General features: G+C 36.2%; 1 protein-coding gene across 1 annotated transcript in view; it reads right to left on the bottom strand.

Annotated features, from left to right (window-relative positions):
• SCAI (suppressor of cancer cell invasion) overlaps positions 1 to 18,950 on the bottom strand; it is a 109,959-nt gene that overhangs the window by 11,063 nt on the left and 79,946 nt on the right. The window contains exons 10-14 of the mRNA XM_045562674.1: positions 17,719 to 17,820; positions 17,357 to 17,458; positions 16,551 to 16,629; positions 14,731 to 14,830; positions 10,591 to 10,672 (exon numbers count right to left, since the gene is read on the bottom strand). Of these exons, the coding sequence (XP_045418630.1) occupies positions 10,591 to 10,672; positions 14,731 to 14,830; positions 16,551 to 16,629; positions 17,357 to 17,458; positions 17,719 to 17,820 (465 nt within the window). The remainder of the gene's footprint in view (positions 1 to 10,590; positions 10,673 to 14,730; positions 14,831 to 16,550; positions 16,630 to 17,356; positions 17,459 to 17,718; positions 17,821 to 18,950) is intronic.

Genomic DNA, 18,950 nt, shown 5'->3' with positions numbered 1-18,950 from the left:
CTATGACTCTTCCTAGCAAATCACTGAACCTGGGGGTTATCTTGGGGACCTCCAATACAAATACGTTAATACCTTCTTTCAGATTATAATCGAATTTTGGACCTGGGAAATAGTTTCTTTAAGGTGCTTTCCACATCTCTGTTCTGATCCATTCAGTAATTAATTTTATAGTTCAACTCCCATAGGATAGTCTTATCATCTTTATTTAAGTGTTTGAGGAATGTCTCATAACTGCCCACATATATGAATTATATGAGTCAATGCTACTATGTTAAGAAAAATTATAGCAAATGTATATAAATGGAACATGTACTGAAGAAATTTTAACTGGCTATGCTTATGTATGAGATTACTATTAATTTTAGTATATTTACTCCATAAATATGAATTTATATTCATATTAATAGTTTTTCTGATTCCTTTGGATTTTCTAAATATAAAACTGTACATCTGCAGCTAATGATTTTCACCTTTCTTTCTAATGTTTAATGTTTTGTGTCCTCTTACTAGTCTGAAAAACTTTTTGTTATTGTTTCATTTTGGGAATGTTATAAACTTCTGGTTGGGACTAAAATAAGATTATATCACAATGATAACAGCAGGCATTCACTTTTCTTGTTTATTTTAATTAAAAATACTTGTAGTGTCTCTATAAGTATAAATTTCACTATTTAATATATTTAATAGGAGCTCTTCATCATAGGTTCAATGTTTTAGTTGAGAATGGGCACTGAATTTTATTAGCTTTTACAAAATGACACTGAAATAAGCATGTGATTTTTCTTATTTATCCTATTGACATGAAATATAGTATTGATTGATTTTCAAATATTTAACCTTCATGTATGATTTAGATAAACTCTTTTGGTAGATTATTCTATCAATAAGCCCATTTGCTATTATTTTACTTAAGTTTTTTTACTCTGCATTGATAAACTAAACTAGGGTACAGTTTTCTTTTGTGCATGTGCTATATTTATCTGGAAATAGTGTCATTGTCATAGCAACTCCTATGATTTACTGAGTCCTAACTACATTCTAGAAATTATTATAGGCTTTTTAGATACTACCTGCAATCATAAAAATCCTATAAGATCAGTATTGACAACCGATTTTTTTTTAGACAGTCTTGCTCTGTTGCCCTGGCTAGAGTGCAATGGTATCATCGTACCTCACTGCAACCTCAAACCCCTGTGCTCAAGCGATCCTCCTGCCTCAGCCTCCTGAGTAGCTGGGACTGCGGGCCCACAACACCATGCCCAGCTAATTTTTTCTATTTTTAGTAGAGATGGGTCTTGCTCTTCCTTAGGCTGGTCTTGAATTCCTGGACAATCTATTTTATAGAGAAGGAAAAAGAGGCTCAGAAAAGACCAAGGACACGTTCAAGGCCATACAAGTGTCTTGTGGCATAACTGCTATGGAATGAATTGAATAGTTCTGATCTTTCTCACTGCCCTGAAACTGTGTATCTGACTCTAGACATTTAAAAGTATTTATTGGTAAACCCAGAAGGACTAGAAGCCTTTCTTGTGGCAAAAAGGAGATAACTTTTATAACTTTCCTCCATTCATATCCAGTGATTGGGCTTTTCAGATTTCCTTCATACAGCCATTCACTATTTTTTCCCACAAAATCTCTTTAAATGAAACTTTCTTTCTTTTCTTTCTTTCCTTTCATTCATTCATTCATTCATTCATTCATTCATTCATTTAGTGAAATGGGGTCTTGCTCTTTTGCCCAGGATGGAGTACAGTGGCATCATCATAGCTCACTACAATCTCAAACTCCTGGACTTACGTGATCCTCCTGCCTCAGTCTTCCAAGTAGCTGGGACTACAGATGCATGTTACCACATCTGGCTAATTTTTTATTTTTGTGTAAAGATGAGGTCTTTCTATGTTACTCATGCTGCTCTCAAACTCCTGGGCTCAAGTGATCCTCATGCCTTGGCCTCGCAGAGTGCTAAGATTACAGGTGTGAGCCACCATTCCAGCCTAAGGCTTTAAAATACATTTGCTGGAGCCTCTCTGAACCTATTCTGGTTTGGAGCCTGCCTGAATTTAAAAAAAAAAATTCACTTTTAACAGTATATAGTGTCCTTTTAAAATACCTCTTCTTCAACAAACACTAATTGAACCTACGAACTAGACACTGACCTAGGTGCTAGGGATACAACAGTAAATAAAACAGAGAGAAAAAATCCTGTCTTCTGGAGCTGAAATTTAGATGGAAGTGGAAGTACAAGGTTGAAATCCATAGTAAACAAAATAAATAAGTTATATAATATCATAGAAGGTGACAAGTGCCACATATGGGAACATAGCATAGAGTACAGTTAACAGCACAGACTTTACAGTCAGATTGTTTTTAAATTCCAACTTGGCCATCTACTAGCTGTGTGTGACCTTGGGCAAATTACTTCACCTTTATGTGCCTTGGTTTTCTTAACAGTAAAATGGAGATAGTAAAAGCAATGCATTGCTGAGGGCGTGGTGGCTCACACCTATACCCTAAACACTTTGGGAGGCTGAGGCAAGAGGATTGCTTGAGCCCAGGAGTTTGAGATCAGCCAGAGCAACATAGTGAGACCCCATCTCTACAAAAAATAGAAAAATTAGCCTGGTATGGTGGCACGTGCCTGTAGTCCCAGCTACTTAGGAGGCTGAGGCAGGAGGATTGCTTAAGCCCAGGAGTTTGAGGTTACAGTGAGCTATTATGATGCCACTGCACTCTAGCTAGGGTGACAAAGCGAGACTCTGTCTAATAATAATAAATAAAAGCAATGCACTGTATTGTGTGGGGATTAAATGTGTATACATAAAGTGCTTAGAACGGTGCATGGCACTAGTAGCCAGTATACAAAAGTTATGTTATGATTATTAAGAATAATAAAGTAAGAAAGGTGGATAAGGAGTACTGTGGAGGCATATAACTTTAAAATAGGGCAATTCAGGAAGACCTTAGTAAGAGGCTTTATTTGCTCAAACACCTAAAGAACAACGTGGGTATCTTTGGAAGGGATTCAAGGCAGAGGCAACAGAATTCAAAGATTCAGAGCAGAAGACTGCCTGGTGTGTCTGAGGAATGGCAAGGAGGTAGCGCAGCTAAAGAGAACTGAGCAAGAGGAGAGACTGGCAAGAGAGATCAGAGATGCTTTTGGGAGAAATGGGGAGGTGTGTGTGTGAGAATAAAGCCTTTTCTCTGAGTGAGATGACAAGCCACTAGTGATATGAGCAGAGAAGTGACATATCTGACTTACAGGCACACTTGCAGGAGAGGAAAGGCAGAAGGAGGAAGACTGGTTAGAAAACTACAGCAGTAATTCAGGTGAGTGATGACGGTGGCATGGGCCAGGGTGAGGCAGGAGAGGTAATGAGATTTTGGACATACATATCAGTTAGAATCAAAAAGATTTCCTGAAATGGATGTTGGATGTGATGGAAAGAAGAGTCAAGTATGAAACCAAGGATTCTGGCTGAGGCAACTATAAAAGCATAACAGCCATTAACTGTAATGGGTCAAGCCATATGTGGAAGAGATTTAGGAATTCTGTCTTGGGCCCATTCAGTTTGTAATCTCTATTAGAATTACCAATTAGAGATGTGGAGTAGGTAGATCATACTCTAGTTGAGTTCCAGAAAGAGGTCTAACTTGAAGATATAAATTTGAATGTCGTCAGCATAGAGATAGTATTAATAATTAGTTATAAAATTGGATAAGACCATCAAGGAAGGAGTTGTAGCTGGAAAAGACGACGAACCAGGACCAAACTCAGGGGCACTCCACTGATGAGAGGTCAGAGAGATAGAGACAAACCAGTAGAGAAGACAGAAAATAAGCAGACTCTAGAACTCTTTTGCCCAGAGGCAATCCAGCAACTTGAATTTAGGTTTTGAAAGTCTCATCTGGAAAAGGGGACAAATGACAGAGCTTAGGGTCTGCCCAGGATGGGAATCTATTATAATAGAAGACCAGCCCCACATTAAAGTGGAATCCTAAAGGGTACACCCTTAGCTTAAGGATGAACCAAAACCAAACTTGACATGTCCCCTTGTCCTGTGACCACTCCTCATGGCATGGCAAGAAAATTTTTCTTGATGTTAAGCTACACAAAGACCAGAAAGAAAAAAAAAATTAGTTCCTGAGGATTGTCAGCATAAGCCAGCCCTCCTCATATTTACTGCCCAAATTTCTATCACCATGTTTTGGGTGATCCTGAAAACATGGTCCCAAACTGGTAGTGCCTCCAGATGTCTGGCATGAACAAATGCAGAAGATACCTTCTGCATGAAGATACCTTCATCCTAGGGCTCTGTGAACTTCCCACAAATAATTTTAAGGATACTGAGAAGAAACATAGTCAAAAACAATCAAGCATACATGGACACAAAAGCAGCAAAGGGTGCCTTAAACAGCAAAATCAGATTTCAAGTGTAAGAATTATCAGATAGATAACAAATTAATAAATATGCTTATTAAGTTTAAAGAATTAAAGAACAAGCTCGAAAATAGTAAACTATAAAAAGGGCAATGAAATATTTGAAAAAGAACCACATAAAACTTCTAGAAAAGAAAAATATCACAACCAACATAAAAATAGAGCAAGTTAGACACAGCTGAAGAAAGAATTTGTGAACTAAAATCTAAATAAGAAGAAACTACACAAATTTCAACCAGAGAAACATCTGGCTCCTGTTAATAATAAAGAGGTGAAAAAAAATAAATCAGAGAAACAAATGATGGGAAATATAAACGAGGGGTTAAGAGATGTGGAAGACACACTGTAAATGTCTAATACACACATTTAATCAGGAAGGTGATGAGAGAGAGGCTAAAGTACCGTCAATTTTTTTAAAGTTGTTTTTTTCTTTTTTTTGCTACCTCTATCATTGACAAACCATCAATATGTACAGGGAAAACAGCTGAGAATTTCCCAGCAGTAACAAAAAACTGCAACCTACCAATTCAAGAAGTCCAATAAATCCCAGTAGGGTTCAATCAAACCAGCCAAAAACAAAGACAAGGTCTCTCAAAGCAGCGAGAAAGAAGTGGAATGAGAATAAAGCTGCCTGGCAGCAGACCTCTCACGCAGCTGAATTTTGTTGTGATGCCTTAACAGACTCCAGCAATCTGCAGACATCAGTCAAATACTTTGGAACGAGGCTGTTTAGATAAATATGCCTATTTTGACAAAGGTGTTAAGTCATTTTCACTGGCAGGGATCCAGCTCTTTCATAAATATTTAAATGTTCAAAAGGATTTTCTTCTTCCAAGGGAAAAAAAGCATAACAAAAAGAAGTACTGTCCAAAATGACAGATTTTTTTTTTTAACTCCCATTAGTACCACAGATAAAGCCAATTAACTCACCTAGTTTACCCCTAATAGAATCTAAGAACCAAAATACCAGCTATACTTGTTACCCAAATATCGCTATTTCAATCGTTCTCTGAAAGGAGGCTCAGACTAGGCTGCAAAGCTCCCCTAGTGTGGAAAGGACATGGGCTTTGGAATGAGAAAGACTAGTGCTGGAAATATTAGGCAAGATATTGAGCTTCCACAGATACTGAGCTTCCACAAGTATAAAACAAGGATAACAGCACCTTTGTTTAATCCTTCAACATATACTGATAAAGAATCTTTTAAGTGTGAAGCACTGGGGACATAAAGATACAGGTATCTATGAACACACACACATGGAGACACAGAGACACACGCACACACACGCTTCAGGGAAAAGGGCAGAGTGCTGGTCATCAAACCTTTACACTCCAGGCAGAGCAGTTGTGTTTTCTCTGATAGACAAGACGAGGCCACAAAGAAAGACCTAAGGATACTGACATCAGAGATTACTCAACTAAAAAGTCCAGCTCAACTGGGACCAGCCCTACCCGCCTCCTCAGAGTTTCCGATAGGTTTGCTGGGCTCCACTCTTAAATATGAGCAGAGAAGCCAGTATTAGGATACTCTCAGGAAAGTCTCTAATGTGAAAGACATGGGCAAAAATAAATAGAAACAAATCAACAAAAAGGAAACAGATACTAGACAAGGAGAATAATTTAACAATGATCACTGAAGCCAGGCACAGTGGCTCACGTTTGTAATCCTAGCTACTAAGGAAGCTGAGGTGGGAGGATTCCTTGAGCCCAAGAGTTTGAGGCTGCAGTGAGCTATAACAGTGCCATTACACTCTAGCCTGGGCATCAGAGCAAGACCCTGTTTCTAAAATAGATAAAGGGACTGGGCATGGTGGCTCACGCCTGTAATCCTAGCACTCTGGGAGGCCGAGGCGGGTGGATCGTTTGAGCTCAGGAGTTCGAGACCAGCCTGAGCAAGGGCGAGACCCATCTCTACTAAAAAAAAAAATAATAGAAAGAAATTATATGGACAACTAAAAATATATAGAGAAAATATTAGCCGGGCATGGTGGTGCATGCCTGTAGTCTCAGCTACTTGGGAGGCTGAAGCAGGAGGATTGCTTGAGCCCAGGAGTTTGAGGTTGCTGTGAGCTAGGATGACACCACGGTACTCTAGCCTGGGCAACAGAGTGAGACTCTGTCTCAAAAAAAAATAAATAAATAAAATAAAATAGATAAAGAAATAAATCATTAATATTCTCAAAGGTAAGAGGAGATATTTCAACCATGATAAAAAACAAGATAATTAGATATGTACATGTATGTATGTGTATTTGTGTTATAGACACATATCTATATCTATACATATGAAAGGAAAATTTAAAGAACAGATGAAAAATTTCAACAAAAGGGCTAGAAAATAAAGGCAATGCAACTTCCTAAAGAAAAAATGAACAAAGGATAGACAATAAAAAATAAGAAAGTCAGACAGCTAGATCATAAGTTCCAACATATGAATAAAAGTTCCCAAACACAGAACAGAAAAGAATGGAGGAAAGAAAGTCAATGGACTAACTCAAGAAAATGGGCAGAGTTTCCAGATTGAAAGGATTTACCAAGTACATGCCAAGCACCGTGGTTAAAAATAAACTAGGGCCAGGGATGGTGGCTCAGGCCTGTAATCCTAACACTTTGAGAGGCCAAGGCAGGAGGATCACTTGAGGCCAGGAGTTCAAGACCAGCCTGGGCAATGTAGCAAGACCCCGCCTCTACAAAAAATGAAAAAAATTAGCTGGGTGTGGTGTTGTGCACTGGTAGTCCCAGCTATTCAGGAGGCTGAGGCAGGAAGATTCCTTGAGGCCAGGAGGCTGAGGGTGTAATGCACGATGATCACGCCTGTGAATAGCCACTAAACTCCAGCCTGGGCAACATAGGGAGACCCCATCTTTTAAAAAAATAAATAAACAAAAATATCAAAGTAAACCCACAGCAGGGAACGTTGTTGAGATAGGGACAAAGAAGATTTTATAAGCTTCCAGAGACTGAAAACAGGTTGCATAAAAAGAATACAGAATTAGAATATTTCACACTTCTTCAGAAATACTGGAAGCTAGAAAGTGACGAATACCTTCCAAATGTGGAAGGAAATAATTTCTGACTTATACCAAAACCATCATTAAAATGTGAGAGTAAATTAAAGACATTTGTGGAAGTGCATGATCTAAAAAATTTTATCTCATATTCATCCTCTCCTAGGAAGCAACTACAGGAGATGCTGTACCAAAACAAGAGAGTAACCAAGAAAGAAGACGACACAGGATATAGGAAGCGGGGGATCCAATACAGAAGAGAAGCGAAGAACTGCCAGGATAATAATGAAAAGAGATTCTGGGATGAGAGCAGAGCAGCATATGAGAAGGTGACAAGTTCAGATGCTGTGGGAAACAATTCATCATGAAGATAAAATCAAGAGAAGAGCTAACAATTTTGAACAAACTGAGAGAAGATTTACACAACTGATGAGAAGACTGGGGTTGAATTAGTGATAACTTCAGAAAAAGACAAGACAGACGGATAATTATTTGTTACAGGAAAAGTAAAAAGCTGCATAGGAAAGAAAAAGTAACCATAGTTTACTATTAATATTTGGCTTAGCTATTAAAAGTATTCTATACTCATAATAAGATAAGCACTAAATTTTCAGCTAATCAAAATTATGTGGATAAAATTATCTATTTATGAAAATTGTCTATGGTGTGAATAAAACAATGCAAAGGGTAGAAATGTGAGTTGAGAACCGGAAGAGGAAAGAGAGCTAAATTTCTCTTTCATAGTGGGAAATCAACATGTAAAACTGAAGAATCAAGAACTATCAATACTAGCATATTTATTAGAAACATGGTGATAAAATTCCAAAATAATCAGCTAAAAAAATGTTAACGGTGGTCTCAGGGAAGAGGCAAATATGGATAGCACAAGAGAGCAGGCAAGTACTGTTTTTACTAAAGAACCTGGAGGGACTTTATGAGTAGTTCTCACCCTGACAGCACAATGGAGTCGGTCTTAAAAAATACTGAGAGCTGAGATACACCCCAGGTCAAGTGAATCAGAATCACAGGTGGTGGGGCCCAGGTACAAGTGGTTTTCAAAAGGGTTCTAAATGTTTCTGATGCACAGAAAGAGTTGAGAACTAAAGCTTTAAGCTATATGCATGAGTTACTTTCATAAATATAAAAAAGTAATATTTAAATGAAGAAATACACATGAAACTTTGTATTTAAATGAAGAAACATATAGAAGACACATACGTATAAAATGCTCATATATGTGAAACATATATAGCAAAGCAGGTACTCAAGAAATAATACATCAGTTACTCAGTTCTCTTTTTTCATTAAAAACTTGCAAAATGGTAGTTTAAGACTTCTTTACAAATGCTTTTGTGGGAAAAGTAAATGTTAGACACCTTCAGATGTTATCACAGAGAACTGCATACTTGAATTAGATGCATTAAGTAATACTAATTTTTAAAAAGACCAGATTGGTCTGTGCCTTGCTCTGATTTGTCTACTGCATGTGGGGTCCTCGTTTCATTTCTAAAGATCAGTATGTTCCAAGCAATTTAATTCTTTAAAGTACTGATATTGCATGTGTTTATTTTTGATAAAGCAAACAAACAAAAAACACTTTCTGTTTATCCACAGTTGTCTTGGGCATCTAGAATTACATCATGATGTATAATTGAGTAAATACATTTCCAGTTATGCACAAAGGTGTTTTTTAAAATCAGTATCCAATATTCATTTTATATCTAAACAGTGTTCTGGAAATAGCAGGCATATACAACGAACGATAATCTTGAGATTATAAGAGGTGTCCAATAATGTCCAATTAAATTGAAAGACATTAATAGATGGCTAAAATACTCTAGGTGCACACTAGATCATGTTAAACAGTACACCTGACCTGCTGTATCAACACATTCTGTCACCTGCTCAAACTGTAGCAACTGATTCATTTTCATTGACAAAGACACAGAATGCTTCTTTTGAATTCTGTGAAGACACAAAATGCCTAGACTCTTCTGGTTTTATAAGTTGAATTGTGGTAGCCACCAAACCTTTTCCTGCAGCAGCCTCCCACACTCTCCTAACTCTCACAACACCACACACACACACACACACACACACACACACACACACAATTTAATAAAGTATGCAGCAAACTTTCCTAAAAATCAAAAGTTGCAATATTAAACTGACAAAGCGGATAGCAGGAAATATGCTGAAAAATTTAGAGTTAGATTCTTTTGGAATTCAGAGTTTAAAAAGTGAAACTCAACATGAAAACTAAATGGAAAACATATACTTGGGGTCAGCTTTCTTGGCTACTAGACATTTCCATGGCTCCCCTGAAATAAACCTATAAATGTTTGCTTCTCCATCTAATTGCAAATATGAACATTCACAATAGAAATAGCTTACAGTGGCAGATCTGTGCACTTTGTGAACATATTTTTCACTAATGAAACATTCCAACCAGATACAAAGGACTCTAAAGACTATGTTTTCACTTTCCTATAAATTATTACAGTTGGAATTCTAAAATCCAACTTTAAAGTGCTCACTGCTGGCATTCCTTTTAGAATCTCTGAAAACCTCTGCTTTAATAGCAAAATATAAAACAAAGGATATTCAACTCAGATCCCTGTCACTTTTTTCAGCATTCAGGGCCATCTTTTGTTCCAAATGTCACAAATTTTTAAAAAATTAAGTGCATGTAAAACAATGTTAATATTCAAAGACTATAACCGTATAACATGGGATAAAAGTTTCACTTAAACTACAGCAGCTCAGTGTGTAGACAGAAGGGGAAAACGTTCGAAAACCAGAAAATAAAATTCACCCTTATACTTCTACCTCTATAAAAAAAATTATTCTGGGTTGTATAAAAAAATAAACCTCCCACCAGAGATCTTGGAAATCTTGAATTTTTTTTTCCTGCAGGAGGATTTATTATTTTCCACTGAGTGTCCATTCATGAGTTTTCTTCTTGTTTCTATTCATAGCACGAATCCTGACTAGCATGCACAACCTCAAAAGAAAAGAAACACTAAATACAAACTGTGTAAGATTAAATAAAATAAAGCAAAATAAAAAGGCACACATTAAGAGTGGGTACCCTTGGGCTGGTGCCATAATGTCTAATGTGTGCAACAGCCATCAGGGAACTCACCTTGTATGCAACACTATTGGATGAATCCACAATGATAAACAAAGGCTTCCTGGTGAAAGGATAGAGATCTCCAGGATGAAGGCTGGAATAACAACAACAACAACAATGAAGAATTGTATAACTATGTCGGCCAAGTCTCAGACATCTTATTCTTCAGTTTGATCTGCTCATATATATCTCTTTTTCATCATAGCACTGAGAAAAAAACCAAAGATTCATTAAGCAAAGGACAAAAAAAGTCTCTATTTACTGGGATAGCCAAGTTAGTTTTATTTTAAACAAAAAGTTTAGAAATAATTAGTGTTGAAGAACATCTAAGCTAAAGAGAAGTCTATATATTTAAAGATGATTAAACATACAGAATGAAAACTTCAGAAGTCAGCAAGTAGGTACTTGTTTCATATTTAAAAGCTCCTCCTAAAAATATGTTTTGAAAATAAGATGCAATAACACAACCAGATTTGTGTTTCAATGAATCTTCAAAGTCTCTATTTTAAAGATTTTTAATATTTCAAGTAACATCTTAATATTACAATATATATTTTTAATTTCAGCATATTATGGGGGTATAAATGTTTAGGTTACATATATTGCCCTTGCCCTCCTTCCCCCCCGCCCCCGAGTCAGAGCTTCAAGAGTGTCCATCCCCCAGATGGTGCGCATCGCACTCATTATATATGTATATACCCATCCCCTTCTCCCTCCTCCCATCTGCCCAACACCTGATGAATGTTATTCCTATATGTGCACTTAGGTGTTGATCAGTTAAAACCAATTTGATGGTGAGTACATGTGGTGCTTATTTTTCCATTCTTGGGATACTTCACTTAGTAGAATGGATTCCAGCTCTGTAGAGGATAATACAAGTGGTGCTAGGTCACCATTGTTTCTTATAGCTGACTAGTGCTCCATGGTATACATATACCACATTTTATTAATCCACTCATGTATTGATGGGCACTTGGGTTGTTTCCACATCTTTGCAATTGTGAATTGTGCGACTATAAACATTCGAGTGCAGATGTCTTTTTTATAGAACATCTTTTGTTCTTTTGGGTAGATGCCCAGTAATGGGATTGCTGGATCAAATGGTAGATCTACTTGTATCTCTTTAAGGTATCTCCATATTGCTTTCCACAGAGGTTGCAATCCCACCAGCAGTGTATGAATGTTCCTATCTCCCTGCATCCACGGCAACATTTATCGTTTTGGGACATTTTGATAAAGGCCATTCTCACTGGAGATAAGTGATATCTCATTGTGGTTTTGATTTGCATTTCCCTGATGATGAGGGATGTTGAGCATTTTTTCATATGTTTGTTGGTCATTATTCTATCTTCTTTTGAAAAGTTTCTGTTCATGTCCTTTGCCCACTTTTTGATAGGGTTGTTTGATTTTTTCTTGCTGGTTTTCCTGAGTTCTAAATAGATTCTAGTTATCAGCCCTTTGTCGGATGTGTAGCATGCGAATTATCTTCTCCCATTCTGTAGGTTCTGTTCACTCTCGTGATAGTTTCTTTGGCTGTGCAGAAGCTTTTTAATTTGAGCAGGTCCCATTTATTTATTTTTGTTGTTGCTGTGATTGCCTTTGGGGTCTTCTTCATAAATTCTTTGCCTAGGCCAATGTCTAGAAGAATGTTTCCAATGTTTTCCTCTAGAATTCTTATAGTTTCATGCCTTAGGTTTAAGTCTGTTATCCACCGTGAGTTGATTTTTGTGAGAGGTGAAAGGTGTGGATCCTGTTTCTGTCTCCTACATGTGGCTATCCACGATATTAATATTAATATTGCAGACAACAAGTAGGGAACCCTCTTTTACTACCCTTTATGTTTCCTCTGGACATTTGCATCAGAATCACAAGGGTGCCTATTAAACATTGAGATTCACTGGCCTACAGAAGACCTACTGAACCCAAAGGCTGAAGTCCAGTAACATGGATTATATTTGAGAGCCACTGCTGGCATGCTCTCTTTCCCAAGGCTTAGTAGACAATGTATATAAGTGTATAGATATTAATGTAAATGTAAATACATAAAATGATGTTTCAAGGAACAATATCATCAAACCTCAATATATTTTAAATGGTTTTTCTTTCTTTTATTGATTAATAAAAATTGTATACATTAAAGGTATAAAACATGATTATTTGATATATGCATACATTGTATAGTGAGTACCATGATCAAATTAATCAACACATCCATCTCCACACATAGCTACCCTTTGTATGTATCTGTGTGCGTGGGGGTGATGAGGACACTTAAAATCTACTCTTTGGGCAAATTTCAAGTAAGTAATACAGTATTAACTACTGACAACATGCTGTACTTTAGATTTTATTCATCTTATAACTGAAAGGTTTTACCCTCTGACCATCTCTCTTCATTTCCCCCTACCCCTAGCCCCTGGCAACCACCACTCTACTGTCTGCTTCTATGAGTTTGACTTTTTTATATCCATATATAAGTGAGATTATGCAGTACAGGGTCAGCATCTCTAATCTGAAAATCCAAAATGCAAAAAGCTCCAAAATGCAAAACTTTCTGAGAGCCAACATAACACCACAAGTGGAAAATTCTATATCTGACCTCATGTGACAGGTTATAGTCAAAACACATGCACATGGCCGGATACGGTGGCTCAGGCCTGTAATTCTAGCATTCTGGAAGACCAGGGTGGGAGGATTGCTTGAGCTCAGGAGTTCAAGACCATCCTGAGCGAAAGCGAGACCCCGTCTCTACTAAAAATAGAAAAATTAGCTGGGCGTTGTGGTGTGTACCTGTAGTCCCAGCTACTCGGCTACTTGGGAGGCTGAGCAAAGAGGATCACTTAAGCCCAGGAGTTTAAGGTTGCAGTGAGGTACGATGATGCCACTGTACTCTACCCAGGGTGACAGAGCAAGACCATGTATACAACACTGTTTATTCACCATCCCAAAGGGAAAAATAAAATTATCTTCATGCTATGTGTATGAGGTATATATGAAATCTAAATAAATGAATTTGATGTTTAGACTTGGGTCCCATCCTCAAGATGTCTCATTATATATATGCTAATATTCCAAAATCTGAAAACATCCAAAACCTGAAATATTTCTGGTCCCAAGCATTTCAGATAAGGGATATTCAATCTGTATTAGAAATGTAGTTTCAGACCAGTCAAGTTTTCTTTATAACAAGATTGCTTTCTCTCAGCTAGAGAAATTCTAGAGCCAATAATGACCCAAGCAGTGAAGGTGCTGTGTTTGGAAAAAGAGCAAACTTTCATAGATGAAATTCTATTTGAAATCATACAATTAAGTTCATTTGTGCTATATCGAACCAAAGAAACTTTATATATAACAGATCGAGTCTCTGCCTCAAAAAAAAAAAAAAAAACCCACAAGATGAAAATAAGTTCTTTCCAAAGGAACCTTATATAGGCCAGGTGCGGTGGCTCACGCCTGTAATCCTAGCCCTCTGGGAGGCCAAGGCAGGTGGATCGCTGGAGGTTATGAGTTCGAGACCACCCTGAGCGAGACCTCGTCTCTACTAAAAATAGAAGTCAATTATCTGGACAGCTAAAAAAATATATATAGAAAAAATTAGCCGGGCATGGTGGCGCATGCCTGTAGTCCCAGCTACTCGGGAAGCTGAGGCAGTAGGATCGCTCAAGCCCAGGAGTTTGAGGTTGCTGTGAGCTGGGCTGACGCTACGGCACTCACTCTAGCCCGGGCAACAAAGTGAGACTCTGTCTCAAAAAAAAAAAAAACAAAAAAAAAAAAACAAAGGAACCTTATATAAAGTTCATACTGATGTTAAAATGTATCATATCCTGCATATTATTTATTTATGTATACATGCATTGTCTCCTACTAGAATACAATTTTGTGCACTGATATATTTCCAGTGATTGAAGAGTGCTTGACATATAATACATACTCAATAAAATATTTGTTCAATGAATGAATAGCAACCAAAAATTCTAATTTCCCAGGATAGTCAGAGCCTGAAATATTGCTGGAGTTCAAATAAGTATTATTAATAGTAGTCTAAGGGAACCTTTCTAGTACTTGAAAAAAGTCCCCATTTCACTTAATATTTTCTATATTTATAGACAGAGCTATAATTTCTATGATAGGGAGAGACACCAGAATACATACCAGTGCATTTCCTTGTGGGATTGATTTCGTTTATGGATGGCATCTCCATTTATAATATCTCGGTTACTATTAGTAAGTACACCTCCAAAATCATAAGGACCTATAAAAACAAAGGGAAGAATCCTAGACTTCAGTTGAAGAGTATCATTGATCTGCTGTTCAAATATAAAAGTATTGTGTGAATCTCTCATTGACACAAGGAAAGATAATTACAAAACATTTTGTTTTAAAAGTAAACATTTTAATTTAATGCAGTACTTAAATGATTTCACCATGTTGTCTGTGTCAACATTTTAAAAAATCATTTAATTATTCATCAGTTCTTCAAACAGAATATAATGAGAAACAAAACAAGAATCTACTACATCCCATTATTCTGGGTAATAAAGGGATGGAGATCTAGGATGTCCAAAATGACCTTTTCATTTCAAGGTCATTTCATTAAAATTTTAGGTTTAACAAAATTATTTTAAAAAGAAAGTTGCAGAATGAAATCTTAATCTCTTAAATAACTATAATTTTAAATGAGCCACTAATTGTAAAATTTAGGAAAAAATTTGAATAGAATTTGAAAATTCTCTTTGAAAAAAGCTTCATTTTTAAGAAAAGTACTGCCAAATTTTAGTTTGTGAAAAATCCATTATTATTACTATTATATCAGCCACTTTAGTTCTGGTTTTGAAGTTAGCTTTTCCTCACTGGATTCACATGAGTTAGCTAAACTCTTATCTAAATGGAATAGCAGCTATGGGATGTTCAGATAATCTCTCTTAAAGGACCACTGAATTTTTACCTATTGTACTTTGAAAAAAGTAAAATAAGAGGTCAATATGTTAGGCATGGACCCAGAAAACCTGCTTTAACAGTATATAAGACCTAAAAATAATTATTTGTAAATAAAATTACTAGCTTTATTACAAAAAAATTAGTTCAAGATTTTGCATCACTTTTAATGTTAAGTGTTCTACTTTACCCCTTAAAAAATTACTGCAATGAAAAGACAAAAGAGATTTGTTTTGTTTTCATTTTAACATTTAGGAGAATCTGTAGGTCATGCACGGAAGATGGCAGGGACATGCATTGTATAAAGGAATGCAAATTTCAACAAACAGATGAGGAGGAAAATGTTAAGGATGTTAAGACAATTTTTTTTTTTTGCATAGACAGAGATTTAATTATCTTATTTACATCCAAGTTACTCATTTATTCTGATCAATTTCTGGACTCATATATATTCTAGACAGTTTTAAATTTTTATTCTGAAACAGCATCCCAATATTCTACAGATTGAAACCATAAAACAAAATAAAGGAATAGAACAGAAAACAAAATCATGACAAGGGCTTGAACTTTCACAGTTACAAAAGTACACTGATTTCTACAAAGACTTTCAGCCATAATGTAGCCACTGACCAAATTCCCTAATGCACTAAAGGTTGAGAAAAATTCGTTGATGTGAAATAGATAATTAGGCTTACTTATTCCATCATCCTTTCAAACTTAAAACATCAAATTCCTTACATACATCTATATATGTATAGATATTATGCTTTTGGAAAATTTGATAGTGAAGCAAGCACTGAATATGTGAATTTTCTCATGACTTGGAAGAAAATTGATGAGCTTCACCATATAATATTTCAGGAAACAAAAGAGACTGAAGTATCTATAAGATTACCAATTCAACAAATAGACCAGGTTTCAAATTTGATCACCTATCTAGAAAGCCTGAGATGGTCTGTGGGCCCTGGGCCATCATCTTGTAGAAAATAAAGAGAGTTCAAGCCCTGCTCACAACAGGGAGCATTCCTTTATTATACCTTCACTATCAGAACGACCTGTGGGGAAAACGCCAGTGGCTGACAGGTAAATCAGAAGCACACTATTGGCAGGCAGCTCCTGAAATTAAAGAAAATCACACATACAAAACAACAAACAGAAAAAAACAACACAGCTTTATTTAAAGTTCATGACATTTTAAAGTTGTGAGGAAAACAAGAACCTAATTCAACATATTGTTGTCTTTTCCAAGAGAAGAGTCACTCTTGCTGGTTCTGACTTAAAACTATACACACAGCAAAGATTCATTATTAATCTATAATCTGTAACTATTGCCATAAGTTGTGAAGATGTCTCTGATTCAAAAACCCCATCATTTAGAGAATGCTCTCTGAAAACTTGAAATGGAGGAGATCCTGACTGTAGGTCTAAAAGACAAAATTCCTTCGACAGATTTCTCTATATAAATTTTGGGAAGAATTCTCCTATTTCACATAGTTCTTTCAGATGATCAAAATGTTTCACAGAGCTGCCTGAATATATAAGATGCCTAGGTACTCTGCTCTTGTCACTTCTGAATTGACTGTTACACCTCAAGTAGTGGAATCATAAAAACTTGGAGAAAGGAGCATGATAATTAATCAACATTCTCATTAATTAATAAGGAACATTCACAACATCGTAAGAAATTTTCATTCCAAAAAAGCTATGATTAGGATCATTATTTTAGAGGCAGTTTTCCATTTTCATAGACTCTTGACTCAAACAGTCAAAGAAAAGAATGTCTCTCAGATTTTATTTAGGGCACATTTCCCCCACGTAGTAAAAAGTACTGGATCACACATACCTTAAAAGACGCTGCTAAGAATGTATACAGTTGGCTGAAGGTTGGTTTGTAAAGCAGATACTTGTGGGGGTTTTCTCGTCTGGTTGGCTTGTCAGCTGATTCCTGCATTTACACATAGGAAACAATATATAGACAACCTCTACTTGACAGATGAATTATCAATGCCTGTTTTCACTATCCTCTTTATCAAATATTCTTCTTTTTACTCAGTGTTACTATAATTATGCTTCTCTATTTCTCTGTTTCTCATCAAGGGAATTCTTATTCACATTTGTAGCATTTGTTGAATAATGGGCTGCATTCCATGAGGAGCAGAAGCAGCCAGAGGGTTACCACATTTGCAAAAGTAGGGAGAAGATCACCTGCATTCCTGGTTTATTCATCTGGGAAGCTAAATTCATTGGCTCCCTTTCCAGGGCTTGCAACATCCGGAACATGTCAACAGTTAGTTCACTGAACTTAACCTGCAAGAAAAACAAACCTGGCCTTTAATGCAGCACACACACCTTGAAGTCTTGACTTTCATGTGTATTTCAGGACACTGGTTATCTTATTCTCTAATATTTCACCATGAAAATTTTCAAGAGACAAAAAGGTTGGAAGAATTGTACAGTGACATCATCATCTCTATCTTATAATTAACATTTTTTATATTTGTTTTTATCACATACCCCATCTATCTACACCTCTAGTGATCCATTAATTGTCTCAAGTATTTTTAAAAACAAAACAAAACAAAACAAAGCTAATGAAACACAGAGACTATATTAGGTCCTACAAAACATGCTAACTTTTGGCAAATTAGCTAGGCTATGATATGGATGTGACCCATACTTTATAATCTCTAATATATGTTGCCACTATATGATATTTAAGACAGCATCTTTTTCCATTTTTAATAATACTTATATAGAACTAACTTCAGATAGGCACAGGAGGATAAAACAAAGAGATGGGAATTTTCAAAAGTACCTGTTTCTATGAAATAAAATAAAGAGGAATTATTTAAGGTGAATATCAGTTTATGAGATTATTCACTAGACTTTCAAATATTTAACTCATTTAATATATTTTTAATCAGACAAAGCAAAAAGTTAAATTTTCCTCAACCAAAATTTCACAAAGCAAAGTCACAAAGATGGGATTCTTTCACCATGCTTGATGTCTCAACTTGAGTTTTCTGAAATGTGACAAAACTACCCTTAAGTTTCACACATTCACTATCAGTTACCTCTACCCAAGAGGATAAAACAAGACCCCCTCCCCCAGGACTTAAAGATAATAACCTAGGTTATGTGTCCTTTGTACTTTGTCTAAAATGAGGTATATAAATGAGAATACATGTTCTAGGGTATAACTAACACTTTTGGCTGCATAAAGGTTTTAAGGAACAAACTCTATACACAGGACATTTACAGTTCCCTGTTTTAACCTGAGAATAGCTACCTCTCTTAAACCAGATTATTTTTACTTCATAAAAGGACATCACACGTCATACTTCAAGATTGATGATCCTTATCTGATGTCTTATGCCAGACATCACTTGAACTTCTCCACTTCCTTTTCCTTAATTGGGTCAAATTCCTCTAGTCCT

The sequence above is a fragment of the Lemur catta genome, chromosome 10, assembly GCF_020740605.2.
Source record: "Lemur catta isolate mLemCat1 chromosome 10, mLemCat1.pri, whole genome shotgun sequence".
NCBI lineage: Eukaryota > Metazoa > Chordata > Mammalia > Primates > Lemuridae > Lemur > Lemur catta.
The sequence above is the reverse complement of the archived record's forward strand: the minus strand, read 5'-3'. Positions and strand labels throughout refer to the sequence as shown.